At 46.3% G+C, this 3,068-nt stretch overlaps 1 protein-coding gene across 1 annotated transcript; it reads right to left on the bottom strand.

Annotated features, from left to right (window-relative positions):
* Positions 1-1,562: 1,562 nt before the first annotated feature.
* On the bottom strand, positions 1,563-3,062 carry LOC103253313 (V(D)J recombination-activating protein 1; the record flags this gene model as incomplete). The annotated part of the gene is made up of 1 exon (XM_008051669.1): positions 1,563-3,062. A coding segment is annotated over one exon (1,500 nt), but the record flags the coding sequence as incomplete, so codon positions are not given.
* Between the last annotated feature and the right edge of the window lie 6 nt (positions 3,063-3,068).

Here is a 3,068-nt window from a genome sequence, read left to right as displayed (position 1 = left end):
AGGGAGCAAAAACTAATTAACGCTAACATATTATTACGATTCACAAGCATATAAAACCTCATGCCTACTCAACATCCCCAGCAACTGGCAAATCCCAGATTCTCAAGGATTCACGTGACAGTTTCCAAATAACTGGAGCAACTCAAGGTTTGGGGAATCTGTAAAGCCTTAGCATCACCTTCTTCTATCAAAAGGCCCAGAACACACAAATAACTCAAAAATGCACCCACCCTGTCCCCAAAAATGTAATCCCAAGGTTATGAACTATAGTGAATCCTAAGCAAATTCTCATACTAACTTATGAACAAAGATAGTGATTAATTTTTGTGGTAGAAAGAACATGCACTTTGAAGACAAAAGGTCTGAGTTCAAATTCCAAATCAAGTATTTACCGTCCCTGTAAATTCGGGCAGATCATTTCAGCTTTCATCAAATGGAGATCATCACAATGCCTACTCTGCAGAGTTGTTGTGAGGCAAAATGAGTGTGAAAACCACCCAAAAGTGGCAACCCCTCCCCCCCCAAAAAAAACCACTGTACAAATGTTAACTCTTCCATTGCACTATGCGTGGTCTCCATCAAAACTTAGCAGGGGAAAAGTACAAGATTACCCTGCTACAAAAATGTGAATACACTGAAAGCAAACTGATCACAATGGAAAAATAACACATTGCGGAGGTGAGGACTCCACGAAACCTGGATCTAGTAAAATTGACCCAGGTTTCATAAAGAGAAAATCTGGCAAAAATCTTCAGCAATACTTGAAATCTGTCTTTAGATATTGCACAAACCCGAATTTTTAAAAACCCCTGTGGCCTTGACGTTGTATGGAAAAGCATTTCTAATAGGTATGTTCTAGCTTCATTATTGAAAAATCCATGACAGCAAATGACCTCCTAAACTCTGAAGGTTACAACAAATACACAACTTAAACCTAGACTAGGAATCTTTTTTAAAGTTTTCTTGATGTAGGGTATTTCTGCATAAATGTACCAAATGAGAAGTTGCACTTTGTAAAGGTCATTGTGCCAATGTAGGACATTATTAGAAAAATCTAAAAAGCATTTTTGAATCTTGTAGAATAAGCCAAGATATGTGAAATTTAAAAATTAAAGAATTATACAAAAATGAAATAGAAAACACTGATCATATCTCAATGCAATGCATAATAAATCAAGAAGGAAAAGTGAAACCACAAGATAGTTTCCTTCCTGGCCTCACTGACAGCTCTTTGACAACCTTGACTTTGATGGACTTACATGACACTCAGTCATGCACACACACTAGATCTCTGCTCATCTCTGGTCCCCTGCAGTTACTCCTGTTCTGAGCTGCTAAGCTTTCAAATACCTGATTCTTCCTGTTGCTTTTCGGAACTCACTAAATGACTCAAGCAATCAGTTCATCTATCTCTTCCTGACGTCAAACCTCTCCCTCAAACCTACCACCTCTTGGGTGGGAGAGGACGACACACAGCAGTGAAGGGTGTGCTGGCAGAGGCCCTCGGTGCAGCCCAGAGGAAAACTCAATTGCAAAAACCAACACATAAGTGGTAGCCCTTCTTAGAATTCCATTGAATCCTGGCTTTCCAGAGAGTCCTCCATGCCTGAGGGTTCCCCTAAACTGGCCTGTGCGTTCACAGCAAACCCGGGGCTTTTTAAGGCATTGTGAGCATTCATAAACTTCTGCAGGTATTTGGAGGTGTACAGCCAGTGGTGTTTGAGAACGTCTTCCATCTCGTAGCACTTGGACTGCCTGGCATTCATTTTCCGGAAGCGCCTGAACAGTTTGTTGCCAGACTCATTGCCCTCGCTGGCCCAAGCCCCAATCGAGCCATCCCTCTCGATGATTTCAGGGACATGCGCCAGCGTCTTGTGGAAATAGTTGGTGATTTTGCCCTCGTAGCGATACTTGAACTTGGTAGAGAGAAGCTCTGCAAAGCGCTGTGAGTTGAAGCTGTACTGGCAGAGGGAGTCTGGACACTCTCTAGCCGGGCACGATGACCGCCACACGGGCTTCATCTTCAGATAGAGGCCCATCAACTCCCTCAAAGCCTCGTGCCTCTCCTCGGAAGGTATCAACTCACAGACGGCCTCCACCGTCTCCTTGGTCATGAGCTTCCTGGCAAAGTTGCCGTTCATCCTCATGATGGGCTTCAGGCTCATCTTCTTCCGGAGATGCTTGTCCAGCGTGGCTTGCCATCTTTTCCTCTCCTCTTTGGAGGCACTGGGATTCTTATACGCCTCTCCTATCTCCAGCTGGAAAATCTTGTAGAACTCCGCCGCGTTGCCTATGTCGCAGTGGAGTGCGTCTATGGAAGGGACTGTCTCGATGAACGGTTTGGCGGAGACCCCTTTCACCCGATCCCGCAGCTCTTCCACGGTCTCGTGGTATGGGTTGGAACGCCAGACCTCGTAGCGTCCCAGGTTCTCGGTGTGGCTTCTGGTGATAGAGTGGAAGACGAGATTCTGAGAGGCTTCCAGCCGGGTGGCATCACAAAGAGTGCAAACGTAGACCGAACCGGAAGCCTCAAGGCCTTCCACCTCCCTGACAAGTTTTTCATCATATCCAGTTCCCCTGAAGATGAACTTGAAGGTCCTGAGGATGCCGCCTACCTCAAGCATCAGTTCACTGCTCTTCATGGCCTCCCGCTCAGCCATGAGAGGGCTCAGGATGGCAGTCAGAGTCTCATGGTCAGACTCGTCGGCCAGCATGAGGCACAAAGGCTTGCAGCACAGCTCAGAGTTAGGTTTGGCTTCCTCAAACACGCTCATGTTCTGCGAGCCCTGTGCTATGGTGATTTTCATGATCGTGAATGAAAAACGGACCGCCTTTTCCGGAACTACTGGCCCACTCCCGTGCTTCTCACTCACGTCTCCCATTCCATCACAAGACTCCTTCACCACCACCGTGAAGGGGCCGCTCAGGTAGTCCTCAAGGTCCTGGGATCTCATGCCTTCCAGGATGTCTTCCTCCATGTCCATCAAAGCAGACACCAAAGCTGAGTCATAGCGGAATCTCTTTGCAATGGTGTCCACTGGGTAATCATCCACAGAGGAAGAAAGTCC

The sequence above is a fragment of the Carlito syrichta genome, unplaced genomic scaffold (genome assembly GCF_000164805.1).
Source record: "Carlito syrichta isolate Samal-C Ts95f unplaced genomic scaffold, Tarsius_syrichta-2.0.1 Scaffold219701, whole genome shotgun sequence".
In the NCBI taxonomy this organism is placed as follows: domain Eukaryota; kingdom Metazoa; phylum Chordata; class Mammalia; order Primates; family Tarsiidae; genus Carlito; species Carlito syrichta.
Note: the sequence above shows the minus strand (reverse complement) of the source record. Positions and strands in the feature narration are given on the sequence as shown.